Here is a 17,158-nt window from a genome sequence, read left to right on the forward strand (position 1 = left end):
AGCATTACAAGGTACCATATCTATCTAGAATGAATAAACGAGCTGCATCCACTTTTGATGTAATACATTATGATGTTTGGGGACTTGTCCTATTTTATCTAAGATCGGTTTTTGTTATTTTGTTACCTTTGTGGATGATTATTCTTGGGTTACTTTGTTATATTTTATGAAAAATCGCTCAGAAGTATTTTCAATTTTCTGCACCTTTTATGATGAGATTAAAATTCAATTTGATAAATCTATTCGCATTTTAAGGAGTTATAATGCCAAGGAATATTTCTCATCCACATTTACTTTCTTTCTATCTCAAAATGGTATTCTTCATCAATCTTCATGTATCGTTACTCCACAACAAAATGGAGTGACAAAAAAAAAACAAAAACAAAAAAATCGTTATTTATTGAAAGTTGCACGAGCTACTCTCTTTCATATGAATGTTTCAAAAGAGTTTTGGGCAGATGCAGTCTCTACTGCATGTTACTTAATCAATAGTATACCTTTCTCTATTTTAGATTTATACTCTATTTTAGATGGTAAAAATCCCTTATTCAATCCTATTTACATCTCAAACTTTATTCTCTTACTCCTAGAGTGTTTGGGTATACTTGCTTTGTTCAAGACATGAGACCTCAAGTTTCCAAACTTGATCCCCGATCCCTTAAGTGTATATTTTTTTGGTTATTCTCAATACCAAAAAGATTATCAATGTTTCTCCCCTTAGGATGATACGTAGTGTCCGCTGGTGTCACATTTTTCGAGACCACGCCTTCCTCCAGTAACTCTATGCCTTCCAAAGCTTCTTTCGAGTCTAAGGATGATTTTCTTGCTTACGCTATGACTACACCTGTGTCACCAACATCTTCTTGTCCACCTATTCAAAATGTTTACACTCGTCGTGTGCAACAATCTCCAGTAGCAAATACTATAAACCATGACTTATTGCCTCTACCTGCTGCTTCACCTCAGGATTCGTCACCCTCTCCTCATCCTAGTCTAGGTCTTTCCATTATCCTTCGAAAAGGTAAACAGTTATGTACTTATCCTATTTCTTCTTTTGTTTCTTACAATGCATTGACACGATCTTCCAAGTCCTTTATTGCCTCCTTAGAGTGTGTGTCAATACCAAAATCTGTAGCTGAGGCTTTGTCCCATAGTGGCTGGCAAGTGGCCATGTAGGAAGAAACGATGGCCTTAAAACATAATTATATCTGGGAGTTGGTTCCTTTACCCCTTAATAAAAAGGTAATCGGATGTAAATGAGTGTTTACAATCAAGATGAACCATAATGGATCTATTGCTCGATTGAAGCCTCGTTTGGTTGCTAAGGGGTATGCTCAGACTTATGGTGTGGACTACTCTGAGACTTTCTCTCCAATTGCTAAACTGGTTTCTGTTCGGTTATTCATTTCTCTTGCTACTACTTATCATTGGCCGCTTCACCAACTAGATGATAAAAATGCATTCTTTTATGGTGATTTACAAGAAGTTTAGATGGAGCACCACCAAGGTTCGTTACTCGGGGAGTCAAGACAGGTCTGCAAACTGCAAAAGTCATTGTATGGATTGAAACAATCACCACGTGCCTGGTTTGGGAGACTTAGTGAGGATGTGATTGAATTTGGCTTGCAAAGAAATGTATATGATCACCCAGTATTCTTTAGACGGTCAACAGTTGGGTGTATTTTGTTAGTGGTATATGTTGATGATATTGTGATTACTGGTAGTGATATCAGCGGCATAAGTATGCTGAAGGCTTTCCTAGGCACAAGATTTCAAATAAAGGAGCTAGGTCCTTTGAAATATTTCTTAGGGATAGAAATATCTCGAAGTCGTAAAGGAATTTTTCTATCTCAAAGGAAATATGCTCTGGACCTACTGGATGAGACAGGTTTAGAGCAAAACCTGGTGACGCCCCTATGATAACAAATGTGAAACTCGAAGCAGAAGATGGAAATGTATTTGTTGATGCAGACAAGTACAGGAGGGTAGTGGGAAAGCTTAACTATCTTACAATTACTCGGCCAGACAATGCATTTCCCGTAAGTATTGTTAGTCAGTTTATGTCATCTCCTAAAACTTCACATTGGGATGTCGTAACTCATATATTAAGGTATCTTAAAGGAAGTCCAGGGCGTGGAATTCTTTATAGAGACCGTGGTCATTGTAGGGTTGAAGGTTTCTCGGATGCTGACTGGGCCGGTTCTCCCGTGGCTCTACTACAGGGTATTGTGTTTTCGTTGGAGGTAAACTAGTCTCTCGAAAAAGTAAGAAACAGAGTGTTGTAGCTCGATTAAGTGCAGAATCTTAAAATCGAGCTATGGCATAGGTGACTTTTGAACTTATGTGGCTACGTCACTTACTTGGAGAAATTGGCATTGATATGTCTCACTCCATGAACTTGTGGTGTGATAATCAAGCAGCTATTCACATTGCCACTAATCCAGTATTTCATGAGAGAAAAAAGGAAACAGTGAAATTATTCTTTTGAACACAACACTGGGAGGATTAATCCTCTATAAAAGAAAAACTTGTGAAAGTTCATGACTGACTGACCTTGCCTTCCCCATCTTCCGATTTCTCAGACGTTTCAAGCTCCATTTCCGCAAAGAAAGCCTCCAAGACAAATGCCACCACCTGAAATGATATAACGGTGACATCCCAGGTTATTTCACAACATTGACACAGAAACAAACCTGGGTAAAACAAAAACCCAAAAAAGGTCTGTAAATGTGTAACACTTGAAAATGGTAAGTGATGATCGGTTCAATATCATGAGAGTTGAATTTTCTTGTTACATTTCATACACATTTCAGTAATTTGATTTGCAGTTTGGTATAATCTAGGTTACTAAAACAGAAGCAAAAAAGAAGAGTGTTGACCTGATGTTAATTTGAAAAGAATGGTGCATTCGTTCTTCTATATGCATCAGTTCACTAACCATAATGCTACACCAAGCATTTTTTAGTATGACATAGTTCAATATGTAGGTATGGATACGTACGCATCAAAGAAATTTATCTCAATGCAGTATTTCATCAAATCACAAGCGTAGGGACGTTGCGGTTCAAAGGATATTAGAAATATAATTTTATCTCGTGTATATCTATATAAAACCCGAAAGAAAAAAGTAGTTAAGCATTGACTACAACTCACCAAATTCAAAAGCAGCAAGACTGAAATAAGATAGAAGCTGACAAAGTAGGCATAAGTCCAAGCTGTTCCAGTTAAATCCTTGTAGCTCTGAAAATTTCAACAGTCATTCCAATCACATTATACTGCTTTTAAGTACAAAGATAACACAAAAATAAGTTAACAAGATGTTGCAAAGCAAATTTGCATCGTTTTTAACAGAAAGTTGGGATGTAATCTTTGTATTGCAGTGTAAATAGAGAAAATAAACTTCTCTTGATTATCTACAGTAGTACGCATGCAATAATCAAGACCCAGAAAGATGATCTGGAGTATCTTTATGTATTCAGTGTCATATCTCAATATCAAGATCATAGTTTTCAAACGTTATTGAACTGGTCAAGGTACGTTGGTTACTGGTTTAACCAACAAGTTACTGTCAAATCAAAAATCTAAGCGCAAAAAATTTTTAATTGAATATACAAGCAATGATATAATAATATTAAAAGTTAATGTGTGTCATATGTAAAAAATGAATTGTGTTAAGCTATGATGCACCGACACGGACACGTGTGTCCGACACGATACGTGTCGGATACGTCGACTCGTGGTTTTTCAAAAAAGTACTGACACGACAAGTCGTCGACACGTTCATTAAATTTTTAAAATTCTTCATTTATATAGTTTCAATTTAGTTTTATACTTATTATTGATTCTTTTTTGTTGAAATCTTTTAAATATGAGTACTTATTTGTTATTTATTAAAAACTTTGAGTTAAAAATATATAATAGTTATAGTAAGAAAGAAAAATGATTATTGTAGAGTGTCTGAAGAGTGTCGATATCGACACGTATCCGACACGTGTCGGACACGGACACGCTACCCTAGTTAGAGTGTCCGTGCTACATATGTGTTAAGGGAAGTAGTATAATAATTAAAAAATTTTAAATTATTTTCTTTATAATTTAAAATCAAGTAAAAGATACATTGAGCCCTTGCTTGGTATAGCTTGAATTGTAGATTAAAATTTGAGTCAAAATCAACAATTAATTTTAATCACACATTTCGTGCAACCCAAAGCTTTTCAACTGCAAATTTCATCAACCTTTACCAAAACCTACTAAAAATCTGATTTTAGCTAAACTAAACCAGGGTAAAGAGTTTTTTTGTCTTTTGATACTTTTAGTATATTAATAAGCATCTCTATATGACTACTTATCCTTTAATTTAAATTTTTTTTTTTTTTAATTTTGGTTGGTCAGTATGACGTTTTATTTTTTTAGTATTATACTTGACATTAAAGATGGGTGACAAATATTATTTTTGCTACTATGAAAAAATGTAACATGCATAAATATATATTTATTAGCATTTGAAATACATTTGATAATGCCTTTATTTTTTTGGCAAATGGATATCTTTTTAACCCTGCTCAATGGTTTCTTATTAAAACTGCCTAGTTCAGATGTATAAAATCATCCAGTCTTTTACGGCTTCAGGCTAGAACTTTCAGCCTTCCTACATAAACAAGTTGAAATCTAGTGTAGTTCTAGAGTATTATACTAAAAGCACTCCGGTGAGGTCTTCTCTATACACCAGAGCCTTTACTTCATTTAATCAATGTTATTGGTAAAGGAAGAAGGATGGAACAAGCACACTTAAAACTTAACTATATTAAAATGGTAAAGTCGGGATTATCATGCAAGTTCACCAACCTCACTGGTAAGCTCAGAAAGCCCACCCCCAAGAGGCATTGATGGAATATTAGATTGATATTATTATATTTAGTTTCCGGTTTTAATTCATATTTTAGGAAACATAATTAAGTTTAATTTAGTTACTTTTATTATATATTTCCTACTTAAAATAGGGTCTTTTAAAACCCTATATAAAGGAGCTTATGCGATGTAATTCAAACAACTTTTTGAATGAATGAAATAAATTGATCTCTCCCCAATTTCTATCTTCCTATTCCCCCTCTTCTTCTCTCTTTTCCCCCTCATTTCTCTTCTTCTCTCTCCTTTCCCCTTCTCCTGTAGTTCTCTTGTTGTATCCGGCATCAGGCATCAACTTTAAAAAAAAAAAAAAAAAAAATTTCCCCATAATATAAGTTGTAAATTCCAACTAACTGCAATAGGCCATAATAATTACAATTCAATTATAACCAATTCCAAAATCGACAGAAAAAGAGAATGCCCAAACAAATATCAATTTGTTCCAATTAATGGATGTAGTGATAAATGATGGCAATTATCACAAAATAATACCTGCATCCAGGCTTGCCAGTTTCCCATCACTAGTAAATTGAAAAGTGTCACCATCCCATTTGGGTAGTCATTGAAGTTGAAAAGTAAGTAGCTTAATTAGTCGAGGAACTCCAGAAAAAGAATGATTTCAATTAGGAAATAACACCTCATGCATAACTGAACAAATATAATACTTTATAGCTGACCAAAATGTATATCCTCAGGAAATATTAAGACATACTATAGTGTGACGTTAATATAATTAGTATACACACTAGAAGTTTACTATGACAAAGGATACTCATCATCAGAAAGATCAGTTCCTTTAAGATTCGGATTCCCAGCATTGACAATTCCACCAAAGATCTGGAAGTTAAGAGAACACAAAAACAAAAACAAAATAAACATAAACATAAACAAAAACAAAAACAAAAACAGAAAAAAAAAAAAAAGAAAAATACAAAATACAAAAATACAAAAATACAAAAAATACAAAAAATAAATAAAATTATCCAAGACCTACATAGAAAATGTTCAGGACCTATCGAGCATCTATAACATGCAGATGGGGAATATTAATCTACCATATAGAAGTAAGAATGAAATGTCTCTCTCTAGTCTAGATGAATACAATAAATTTACTTTACTTCGAAGTTGTGAATATAATTCTAGCCAAAAAAAAAAGTATACAAATGAGATAGTCAAAATAAGCATAGCGCAAATGTGGAAAGAAATATAGTACCTGTACACCAAGAGAGCAATAAACGCACAAGACACAGAATATGATCCCCAGATATGGCATTAGACTTGGTATTAGGGTCAAAAATGTTGCAACAAAAGCCCGATAACGTTCAACACGCATTAAGAGTCTAATCAATCTTAACATTCTTGCTATAAGAAGATATCGAATCCTGCAGATAAAATACGGCACTATTAAAATTTTGAAAGTTACAGAGTATGTTCAACAACAAGGATTTCACACATTTATCGAGAAGGGAATGCAGTGGCAAACTTTCTTGCCATTGAAGGACAACAGTTTGACACTTTAAAGATGCTACAACCAATGGGACGAAGAACAATGGTGAAGAGATTGCTTCGAATGGATAACTTTCAACTGCCACGTGCTAGGTACAAGAAATGAAGTCTATATTTCTTTGCTATGGTAGTTATGTTTTTTCATACTAGTACACCCAAGTTTAGATTTTTGTAAAACTTTTTTTCTCTCTGCTCTAATAGCATCTCTGCCCTATGGAGGCCAGGCACGAAGTTCTCCTTGTATTAAATTTTCTGTTAATAGAAAATTTAAGACTAATGTCAATTCCCACATTTAAAATTAGGTTGAGGCCTGAAAATCTTGCTTATGCAAAGACGGGTTCGATAATAATAAAACAACAAAGAACTATTTCTTTCTTTCACTGGATTTCGACCAATTAATGAAGCACAATTAGGAGAAAATTTCTAAAAGCAGATTTGATCAACTTTCATGTAAAATCTATCTCCAACCAGAAGTCACTCATCACAAACAAATCTTGATCATTGATTACAAATGAGTGAAAACATATTCTAATTTTTAATAGTAAAAACTCGTTATATCGGTGATCAAAGACAGTCATTGCTTACTAATTTCAGTTTCTAAAATTGTGCAAGAGGCTCCCTTAAATGCCGAAATTAGACAATTTAAAGCAGCATCCCTATGTAAGTTTCATGATGATTTTTTGGTTGAAGATGCAGGGGATGAAACTTGGGTCAAATCCAGGCTCTGGTCCTCATACAAGAAAAAATGATGTCAGCTAAAGGAGAAAATAGAGCAAGTCTGGAGAAGATAAGAAAAAAAGAAAAGGGCAAGCAGCAGAAGACACAGAAATCAGGGTGAAAATTTCTGTAGAAGAAACCTCGACTTCATTCTCACTAAAAATGAAACCCAAGTCATAGTATTCTTCTTCCACTATTATCTCTCCTGCCCCCTCACCCTCCCCTTTCCCACATCCTCTGCAGGAGTAATAGCTTAATCCTGTTAATTAAAATTTTTGCCAATTCAGAATACTGATGTGGTCTTATCCCTAAATGGAATTCAGACGATAATTTTCACAAAATACAAATAAAAATGAATAGAATGAAAATGATTAAGTTAAACTACCTTTTTTTAAAATTTGTGATGAAAAGATAAATGTAACATAATGATTATTGGAGAAGAATCTGTACTACCCCAGATTAATCCATTAATAAATTTGACCGAAAGCAGTTTTCTGGTATTCATTTTCAAGAGAGAAGTTTAGCAGAAGTGACAGCACAAATCATATGCATAGCTTTCACAAGTGAAGCATTCTCACCATTCCCCGTTGGAAAGGAAAGTCAGCCCATGTGGGGACACAAACGTTGTTGTTTCTCCAATAACTGTGAACAACAAAAAAAGATGACTTTTGATCCACATACACTAGAAGGAAGAATAAGCAGCAGTCCTTAAATGGCCAGCTGGAATATATGTTTTTAATTCAAAGTCAAACTAGAGGGATTAAACAGTTGGATAAAATGGACAGTTTCTTATAATGTAACATTCGTCGGTTAGAACGACGGTAACATGATTATTAAGTACAACACTAAGATCATGGGATATGAAGACTTAATAAGTATAGGCACCAGAGATGAGGAATGATAAAGCAAGATACATAAGTGTGGATATTAAGTTATTTCCCAAAAGCAGGGTAGGACACATCACAGTAAATATATTATGCAAGTGTGATGTTAAATGATGTATGCATGTTTAAATTTCATCTCACACTTTATGTATTCGTTCCTGTCTGTGGAATATAAGAAAAGCTCGTATATAAAGAAAGTTGCCCTATTTAATAGGTTACAATTAATGAATATTGGAATTGATAGCTACCATATTTAGTTTTGATTTTGGTACTATATAATTAGAGAATCTCACATTAAGGGAATCGAGTCTTATTAAGTATATTTGACATGATATTAGAGAAATTACAATGCTAAATAAATTAACCTTTGAATTTCGGTTCCAGCGAGCAGGTCCTTCTAGCAATTTTGTTTTTGTTCTTTCTATTTTCTTTTCGTTTTTTTATCAAAACTCAAAATACACAGATTCATCCATCCACAAAACCATGTTCAAATCATTCCTGATTTTCCACTTTGATTCTTTCGCTTTGATCAATCCATTGTTGGAAGGCCCATGTTATCAACTTCCAATGGCCGAATCTCTACTCTGCGTCTTTCACATGGGACAAAAGTCAAAGCACTTTGTTGTTAGGTCCCTCCGGTAGAATCAGCTCATTTCAATCTCCGATCCTAGTGTCGCAACTTCCCTTCTCTTCAATGAATTGGGTTCTTATGCTCAAAAGTGCCACATTTTCTACCTGAAGAATCAAGCAAAGCGACATACCCACTGTTGCACTTGGGCGCAATTATCATCATCGGAATGGGCGGTAATGCTAGATGTCGGTTTGGTGGATGGGGGTTTGGAGTTTTAGGCAAGGGCTTGTTTGGGTTTAATAATGAGATTGAAGGTGTGATAAACAGAAATTGCCCGGCTGGGTTGTGCCCACATAGTATATTTTGTTATGATAAAATAATTTTTGATAATAAATAAATTGTGATTTTATTTATTTATTGCATTATTTATTATTTAGCATGCAAATTAAACGGTCTATGATCACTCGAGATAATACAAGTTGGGTACTTGCTTTGAGAAGTACAGTATGACACAACTTATATTTTGATCATAAATAATTTGTTCACAAACAATGTATAAGGGTTGGCACCTTATACTAGAAAGTGTAGTGTTGACAATGTCACTATTCAGGATTGTGATTTGTCCTTATCACAGAAATAGTCAAAGGTGACACCAAGACACTTGGAGTGTATTGAACAGACCACGTGTCGAGTTTAATTCTATAGCATGACCGTGCGAAGTATTAAATTCCACTTGACCGCTGTGTATTTCATCTAAATCCCTTAAAATGATTATATATATCTTAGTGATTTTAATGGTTCTTTGATTTATCAATGGATGAGATCAATTTGATTGGTCAAATATCTCGATGAGTTGGGAATTTGAGAATGAGCAAAGTAGAGAACATGAATTCGTGTCGGGAACCGTCACCCGGAAAAACGAGTAAAGTGACTACTTAAGTATTTTCTGTTAAACGGTTAAAATCTGAGCTCAGTGTTTAGCGATGGCTAAATTTCGACATCTGTGATTTGTTCATATGATCATTGAAGAAAATGGAACTTATATTAGTAAGAATAATTAGAGGGACAAAACGATAATTTNCAATAATCATAATACATAATTCCATAGTATTCAAATTTGGACAGAGAAAAAGAGATTATTTTTCTTGATTTTTTTAATTGTCCGGTTCAAGAATTAGTTTCTTAATTTAATTAAAAGAAGGTGCCCACCCACTAATGTTGTCTTGACTTAGAAAAATACCATAGAAGACTTGGAGGTTTGACACATTAAGTTCTTGAAATTAAAAAAAATTGAAAGTTTGTAATCTAAAAAGATGGAAGTTCATGGTTTAGAATTTATTCAAGAATTAATCATCAAATTTAGTTAAAAATTCGAATCCTTTATTCCTGATATAACATAGAGGTAAACATCTAGATAATCTTGATTATTGAATTACAGAAATTTTTAATTTCTAGATAATTCTGCTTCCACTTCCAACATCGGCAACGTAGGAAATTTTTGGCTTGGTATTTTGGGTTTGCAAAGATGATGCCAAAAAAATCATTTTTGGCTGAGGAGGCCGAGACAAGGGAGTCTAGACAGGGTTTTAGTTGCTCGGATAATGAGCTAGAGTTTTGGATTCTCCAGGGAGGATCATCTTTGGGTTTTTATTGTAGGTTTGTTTTGTAAAATTTCTTCCAACTGCAACATCTTGGCCAACAATATATTACTGTATGTTTCCCAATGTTTTGGCCATCAGTGCTTTTGTCGGAACACGAGTTATGTGTTCGGTTAAGGAACGTAAGTTGTGTTCAACTGAATTCTAACGACAGATATAACTCGCTGTGTGCGATCAGCACACTTCGTGAATTTATTTTGGAAATTCTTCTTTAGGTGTGAGGTCTCTAGAGTAGCTTTGGAGATTCTTCTTTAGGTGTGAGCTCTCTAGAGTAGCTTTGGAGTGTTCTTGGAGGAATTTTGAAGTAATTCTTGATTGTTTTTGCACTATTTGTTGTTCTTGTATCTCTCGCTATCACTTTTTTTTTTTTTTAGATGGTTGCTGTGATTTGGGTCCATTCTTCATGAGCACGAGCATGGTCATTGCTGCTAATTCATGATTGCAAATCAATGCTTTTATTATTATTAATTTGAGGGAAAATGTCAGCGGAATATAAGGAAGCTCGAATATAAGAAAGGTTACCATATTTAATAGGTTTCCATTAATGAATATTGTAATTGATAACTACCATATTTAGTTTTAATTTTGGTACTATATAATGAGAAAACCTCTCACATTGAGGGTATAGTCTTATTGAGTATATTTGACAGTTTTTTGCTTAATATTGCTCAAGACCTATGTTGCTCGGACTCGGATGCCGTATCGGGTACTGATATGTATCTAAATGTCATATATTTTATTTTCTAAAATATAGGATACTGGAACATAGCTAAAAAAGAGTCCAAATCTCGGATACGAATACATGGGTATGTCTTTCAGGTTTCAATTTTTTTTACTAATTCAATATGTCATTTTGAATAGACCAAAATCAATTATTCACAAAAAAAGAGAATGGATATTGAATAATGGGTTTAGACCAATAAAATAGAATTTTATGATAACACTATATGGAACTATTTTCATTTTATACAAACAAAACCTAAACCACCAATACAAAGGGGGAAAGGAAAAAAAGAAGAAAATGGAAAGAAGGAAAAGAAGGAAAAATCTAGCGCCGCCTTTCTCCACCCTCCCGACGACAACACTAGATTTATAGAAAGCATAAACGGAAAAGAAGAAAAGAAGGAAAAAAAAGAAAGGAGAAAGGAGAAGAAGCAAAAACGATGAAGTATCCGATAGAAACTTGGAGGATCTAACACATCTCATACCGATACCCATGTCGTGTCGTGTCGTGTCGTGTCCGACACGGGTACTCCGACTATTTTGAAGAGTGCGAACACAAGGACTAGACAAGATATAAACAATATATGTCTCCTCTAACCGCTTAACGTTTGGATCAAGTAGTTCAACAAAGTACAAAGACGGACAAAGGTCTGAAATTCAAATCTCGCCGCCACTCATTAATTGTGCACATGTCAGGTTTTTATGGGAAAAAAGGGAATTCTACCCGTAAATTGGGTTTGAAAGATACAATTTCAATGATATATATGAGACTCTTTCTAACGGTTTAAGCTTTTAGATTACATGATTCAATAGATATACATACATTTTATGACCATCACTCCTTTGTTAAATGCTACAAAATATTATGAATTCCAATTATGCTTTTTTTTAACCTTAATATTTTTTATTATATAAAATCAATTAAAATATTCATGCTTGATTATTTCGATATTATTCCAAAAGTATCTATCAAATGCATACTATTGTAACATTGTGTTTAATTTTTGGGCATGGTTCAAAGTGTTGGTGGTAGAAAGGCATTGATGAGGACATCTACTTTTTGGGCTTGTATTATCCATCTATGTTTGGACTTGTATTACTCATGGGCTGACCCAAAGCTCAGTCCTTTTCTTTTATGTTTTATAGTTATATATTGGACTTGTATTACCCATGGGCTGGCTGATGCAATATTATAGAGATAAATTATTTATTTAGTTTCCTATTTTGATTTGTATTTTAGGAAACATTATATGAGTGTGATTTAATTAACTTTTATGGCATTTCTTTACTTAGTTATGTCTTTTGAAACCCTATATAAAGGGGATTATGGAGATGTAATAGAACAACTTGATTATATGAAATAAATTGATTTCTCTCCTTATTTCTGTCTTCTCCTCTCTTCTTCCCTTTCATTTCCCTTCTTCTACAATTCTTTTATTGTATTCGGCGTCACAGGCCCAATCCTTTTCTTATGTTTTGTAGTTTCTATATATAGGCTTTGTAATGTTTAGTGGGGAACAGATTGCATGGAATGAAATGATAAATGAGTGTTAAACACGTTCTCTCCCTCTCTCCCTTTTCTCCTCCTCTTTCTTCTCTCCTTGTTCTTCTTCTCTAGCTGTTTCTTTACTGTGTGTATTCTGCTTCTTCTGCTAGTTTCTTCAACTTTTATACGTTCTGAATTTCTCAATCCATCCTACATCAGGCATTCTAAACAGATATGCATCATACTTGAGTTCCACCAGGCTTCCTAGCTGGTGACGTGCGACCTTCAGCTCAGAAGATAGAGATACAATATGTGCATATAAATATTGGTTACATTATCACTCTTATTTTTGGGACATGTAAACATCATTGTCAAGAAATCATGTCCTAGGCTTGCCGTTTTCATTCCATGGCCATATAATGGTCCAGTTCCATAGCAAATCTCAGATATGATAATGCCACAAAATGAAAGTAGCAGAAATCAGACATGGTACTCCAGCAAAAAGTTTCAAACTCTGTCTAGCATCAGTTCAACAGCTACAAATGACGAATAATAAAGCTGCCAACTATTTGGGGTATAATTTAAATGAATTTGGGATTTAGATTAGCTTTCACTACTGTTAAAAGTAAAATTTTAACACATTATATATAGAGAAGATAATGATAATGATAATGAATTATGCAAAATAACTGACCTATTACCCAGGTGACTATAAAATCAAAACGATTTTGACCATCCCTCCAATAGTTCTCAAACCCATATGCATAGACCTTCAGTGCCATCTCCAGGACATACAGCCACCCTGCAGAGCGAAAATGCAAGCAAATTCAAGAAGACATTGATGCTTCATAAATTCTAAGATCCATGGAGCACTTACCAAATACAAACTCCACCTTTTGCCAAGCCTCTTGTGCAGAATTATTCTCAATATCAAGCTGAAACCCAATCAGCATAACATGTCAGCATATGAAAAGATAATATCTACGTAGGTTTACTAAATCATTTAGTCAACCAATTTTCAGCAATCCCAATTCAGGAATCTGAATGACTTTCTGAAGTTTAAATGAGAATCTTAAAATAATAGCATCTAAAACTACATAAAGATTTGATAGTGCTATATGATTCATGATTCAAACATACACATAATGTCATTGAGTTTATGTTCAAGAAACCATTAAATTTTTTACTAAATCATTTAGTCAACCAATTTTCAGCAATCCCAATTCAGGAATCTGAATGACTTTCTGAAGTTTAAATGAGAATCTTAAAATAATAGCATCTAAAACTACATAAAGATTTGATAGTGCTATATGATTCATGATTCAAACATACACATAATGTCATTGAGTTTATGTTCAAGAAACCATTAAATCTTCTCAAATATATAATATATGGTTTAAGTTTTAACTACTATTTCGGAGACTACTTGACTGAAAGTCATACCGTTGTCTCAGTAACAACAGCCACAAAATTCAAGATGAGGATGAACACTACTATGTAACCAAATATGGGGCTTCGAACAAAGTCTTTCAGCTTCTCAGAGGCAGGCGAGTGGTAGAAAGTTGGACAGCTTTCAAAAATAGGTAACTGCAAAACAGAAAACAGTAGCAGAGTGCAGATAAAAAATCTTCATATTTTCATCAAGACCACAGAAGAATGCAAAGACACTATTCAAGCCTCAAGTTAATGGACTCACTGACTCCTTTTGAAATCTTAGTGCAATGGCATTGACCAGATCAGCAAATTCATCCAAATTAATCTGCAGGTGCACCAAAAAGAGCATCAAAATAATAAAAATGTCCTTGGACAATATAATCATCAATTAGCATAGTAGTTTTAAAAAGAAGCGTCTATTCCACTTCCTAAAAGTACGAAATTAGTCCTAAAAATGTTCATTGCATTTTTATTGGGTATGCAATGAATATATCATACGTAAATATGATACGAGTAAATATTCGAATTAATATAGTGAGTCAAAAGATGCTAAATTTTTTGAAGAAGTGCTCCGGTATAAGAATGAAACTGAGAATAATCAACTAATAAACATGAAATTGCTTTTAAAATGGCTGCTAAGTGGACAAAAAAAGAGTAACGAGCTAGAATAGCTAAACCACTGACCAGGAGTGACATATATGATTGAAAATAACTTGCAAACATCTAAGTTAACTACATCTAACCCAGAAGCATCGTGCCAAAAGGTTGCTGCTATAATAAGAGAATTCAGTCTATTTTAAGCAAAAACATATGGCAATTGGTTGATCTAGTAACTGGAAAAATATCGCTTGGATGCAAATTGAGGATAACAACAAGATTTTATTTGTTGCTAAATGACATAGTCAATGGGAAAGAGATGACAATTTCGATACCGATTAGCCAGTAATTAAAATTACTTTTGTAGACATAAATTGCTAGTGCAACTTCTGCAATTTAAATGTAAATCAAATGGATATAAAAACTACGTTTTCTGTCAGTGGCTCACATTCCGTTGGGAAAACGAGTTTCCTAACTATAGAAAGGGTATATCAGGACAGAGAAGAAAAAAGCCAACAACTTACACCAACCAAAAACTATAAGAGAAAGTACCTTGAAGTCATGACTGTCATCCAACTCGTCAAATATGGGTTCAAAATCTTCCCTGGATATTTTTGGCAATGTCCTAGATAAATTTGAAACAGTTTTATGCTTCAATATATATGTGACACCACAAAAAATGCTAAATCTTGAGAAGAAACCTTAAAATGAAAAGTTACTATAAAAGAAATCCCTTTCATACAAAAAGAAGCATTGATGCAATAAAATTCTCATACAACAGAAATGATATAGTGGAAAGTAAAAACAAAAATTATAAGTCATACATTTCTTAATTTTCTCTGAAATAACCGAACTGATGGAATTCTAGTATTTCAAGAGATAGGAACTAAAAGAGGAATACCAACAAGTCCTCCCAATAAAATCCAGTAGAAGCTTGGAAGTATAAGGTATCCATCACAAAAAGATGGATGAAATTCTTGAAATTCATTTGTTTAGTTTCTAATTACTTTGCAAACTAAGCAAAAAGCTGCTCAGTTTCCATAACTTCTTGTTGAGGAAAATAATTGAAGCATTTACATGCGACCTTATCTAAAAGTTTAAGTGACACAACAAAGTATATTCGAGGGAAAAAAGGAACTAAATTAATTAGGGTTTCTTTAGTTCTATTTTGTGTTAGATTAGGATTATTAGTTTCCTACTTAGATTTGTTTATTTTCCTATTTAGGATAGGGTTGTTTAGACCTCTATAAATAGAGGGTTAACACATTATTTTACTTACACTTTGATTAATGAATACAATTACTACGATATCTTAGTTCTCTTCTCTCTCTTAACATCTCAATTTTCATGAGTTGCTAATTGTGAATCTTCATTTACCAGCTTCCTACGTCAAATTTGGTATCACAACTTGACAGTTTCCCCTGACCAAACAGTTAAAATCTATGGTTGTTTTGTATCCCTTATTTAGCTATTATTATGCTTATAAAATTGTATAGTTCCCTTCTTTAGATAGGTTGACAGTTTCCTCTGACATCATTCTTTACATTTATTGAAAAATATATTTTAGGATCTTAGATACTTGAATAATGGGGTTAATTCAGCTCTTCTTCTAGCTTGCTATTCTCAAGCAGTAGTCTACATCAGGCATTAATTAACAAGTCGCAGAATTATTTAATTCCTCTCAAAGCAGAAACCAAACTATGATTTAATCTTCAAGAAGGTTGTCAACAATAAAAAAAAGGAAATGCATGGAAAAATGAATTTCACCTATATTTGTTCAGTTCTTCAAAAAGACGAATGCATTGATCTTTGTTTAGGTAACCGAGATCCTGTCAAGTAGCAAAAATATATAAAATACGTAAACTAATAATTAGAAAACCATATATACTTGACCAAGTACTGTAAATTCCTTTCCTACATAATGAGAAAGCTCCATACTAATCCGGAAAATTTTAATATATTTCAAGTAAATCTACTATATAACTGACAAGCTTATTCCAGAGATCACAACTACCAACACTTTTTATATTCCACGTATAGTGGCAATCTCCTGACAAAATTTATGAAGAAAACCAATATCCCATTTACCAACCTACATGATTTCCTCGAATGAAAAATGAGAAGGAAAAAAAAAATGGTTGACATATGGAAGGTATTGGGTAACAACTTTAGAAATCATCCTCTCCATGTCATGGATGGAAACAAAACAATGAACGTTGTCCTTGTGCGCATATATTTGGGATAAGATGGAGGGTGGGGTTGGGGGGAGCAGGCATATGCACGCTGCGTGCATTGGTCCATTGATAGGATGTGAGTGTGGTGGCACCTAGATCTCCGGCGGGTTGTCAAACACCAAAGCATATAAGCACATGGATAAGATCATTATTTCAAAGACATTATTATCACTGCATTAAAAGTTATTCAGTTCCCTTCCGTCTCCATAAACCATATGCAAACATTTATGATCGCCTAAGAACAACATGCGTGATCTCATCACATAGCAATGTTTCCCTATAATTTTTAATCATGGGGTAAAATCCTTGCAAACTGACTAATCTATAGGACTTGCAAGTGGGTGGCTACATTCATTGTAAGCTGGCACTCCACACCCGGATTATAAATAAGAGGATTCTTCCAATTAATCCCCCCCCCCCCCCCCCCCCCGCCAAAAAAAAAA

At 33.8% G+C, this 17,158-nt stretch overlaps 1 protein-coding gene across 1 annotated transcript in view; it reads right to left on the reverse strand.

Annotated features, from left to right (window-relative positions):
* LOC111366742 (two pore calcium channel protein 1A-like) overlaps positions 1-17,158 on the reverse strand; it is a 51,581-nt gene that overhangs the window by 9,214 nt on the left and 25,209 nt on the right. Inside the window, exons 7-18 of the mRNA XM_022987440.1 lie at positions 16,249-16,310; positions 15,034-15,106; positions 14,147-14,209; positions 13,894-14,037; positions 13,328-13,385; positions 13,145-13,252; positions 7,707-7,770; positions 6,119-6,287; positions 5,678-5,742; positions 5,398-5,488; positions 3,154-3,240; positions 2,554-2,634 (exon numbers count right to left, since the gene is read on the reverse strand). Coding sequence (XP_022843208.1) covers positions 2,554-2,634; positions 3,154-3,240; positions 5,398-5,488; positions 5,678-5,742; positions 6,119-6,287; positions 7,707-7,770; positions 13,145-13,252; positions 13,328-13,385; positions 13,894-14,037; positions 14,147-14,209; positions 15,034-15,106; positions 16,249-16,310 — 1,065 coding nt within the window. The remainder of the gene's footprint in view (positions 1-2,553; positions 2,635-3,153; positions 3,241-5,397; positions 5,489-5,677; positions 5,743-6,118; positions 6,288-7,706; positions 7,771-13,144; positions 13,253-13,327; positions 13,386-13,893; positions 14,038-14,146; positions 14,210-15,033; positions 15,107-16,248; positions 16,311-17,158) is intronic.

This window comes from Olea europaea, chromosome 18, assembly GCF_002742605.1.
Source record: "Olea europaea var. sylvestris chromosome 18, O_europaea_v1, whole genome shotgun sequence".
Classification (NCBI taxonomy): domain Eukaryota; kingdom Viridiplantae; phylum Streptophyta; class Magnoliopsida; order Lamiales; family Oleaceae; genus Olea; species Olea europaea.